Genomic DNA, 1,475 nt, shown 5'->3' with positions numbered 1-1,475 from the left:
GAGAATAACGCGTCATTCAGATTTTACAAAGTTAGGCACTACATAAACGTCTTTCGCGCGTGGAAAGCACCGAAAATATTGGCCTGGTGTGGAGAGCGTGGGTGACGTAACGAAAAAGCCCAGCCTCTCTTTTCCCGTCCCTGAAGATCGAACACTTTGGAAATAGTGACACATCTATCGCGGGATCTAATGAAAAAGGACGTGTCTACTTTGTAAAATTAATATTGAGTAACGAGAGTAAGTGTTACATTTTAATTATCATACGGAAAGTGACGGTTATCCGTATTATGTCGTGAATATTTATCTGTATACATTTACGTTGTACAATACGATCAATTTGCATATTATAAACCTAAAATTATACCTTTACGATATATAATAATTAAGTACAGTAATTAAGCCTTGTCGCGCCTCGAAAGGCATCAAGCGTAGCTGTCGTTATTTTCAATAATGGCCTCAGCGAGAAGTCTATATTAACAAATGACAGATATGTCAATGAACAAGTCCAAATTCCGAATGAGATATATTTTTGCAGTGAATAGGAATGACCAATATACAGATAAAAATGGCTACAGGTAAAATGCTTACCAATAAGAAGACTTACAATTATCACCTGATCAAAACAAAGGTTTTCAAGAATACGCTGGTGCTTCAGAGTTTCAGTATAAATCTTGGAATGACAAGTTACTCGTCTAATGTTTTCGATGTTATAGTTAAACCACTTAGGATGTGGTGATGAAATAAACCTAGATTCGAAACCCGACCAATCCCAATAAACAAGTCACACAAGATTTAGTTTCTACTGCCACCTTAATGTGTTTAATTGATAAGAACAATTTTACGAATCTTTCACAAATATAGCAGTGTCAGTGAAAGTGGTCCAGCGGTATGTCTGTGGACTTACAACGCTAGAATCCGGGTTTCGATACCCGTGGAGGGCAGAGCACAGATAGTCCTTCGTGTAGCTTTGTGCTTAACTACAAACAGACAGTTAGTGAAACAACGAACCAGAAGAAGATTCTTATCCTGTAAAAACTTAAAATGTGGACTTTGAACAATTACAAAATTTCTGTCTGCATCTATAAACGTTATGTTCTGATATGGAGCGTTGCGTGTATATTAAGCCAATCAGCTTACTGCCAAGGTAAGTATAATTTTACCTATTGCTTGTGACTGCGACTAACATACAAATAAACTTACTTTGTACAATTTCACGGCTAATCGATCGAGCACCTAACATTGATCTGAATACTCCACTAACTTTTCAATCACTGAACGAACTGAGAAATATATACTTCACCGGTAACAGAAAAACTGACTCAGTGCTTTTCTAATTCTCGTATATATATATATAATGTGACCTTCTTTCTAGACACTTCGCAAAGTTTCTCGATCACAAATATTCCCGAACATTCTACGTATTGTTTGTTTGTTTTGAATTTCGCGCAAAGCTACACGAGGGCTATCTGCGCTAG

General features: G+C 36.9%; 1 protein-coding gene across 1 annotated transcript in view; it reads left to right on the top strand.

Moving 5' to 3' along the window:
* The first annotated feature begins 565 nt into the window (after positions 1-565).
* The window catches only part of LOC106472852 (alkaline phosphatase, tissue-nonspecific isozyme-like), a 14,271-nt gene continuing 13,361 nt past the window's right edge, over positions 566-1,475 (top strand). Inside the window, exon 1 of the mRNA XM_022401401.1 lies at positions 566-575. Within this exon, the coding sequence (XP_022257109.1) occupies positions 566-575 (10 nt within the window). The remainder of the gene's footprint in view (positions 576-1,475) is intronic.

Source organism: Limulus polyphemus, unplaced genomic scaffold, assembly GCF_000517525.1.
Source record: "Limulus polyphemus unplaced genomic scaffold, Limulus_polyphemus-2.1.2 Scaffold5667, whole genome shotgun sequence".
NCBI lineage: Eukaryota > Metazoa > Arthropoda > Merostomata > Xiphosura > Limulidae > Limulus > Limulus polyphemus.
This window is presented reverse-complemented; position numbering and strand designations above follow the sequence as displayed.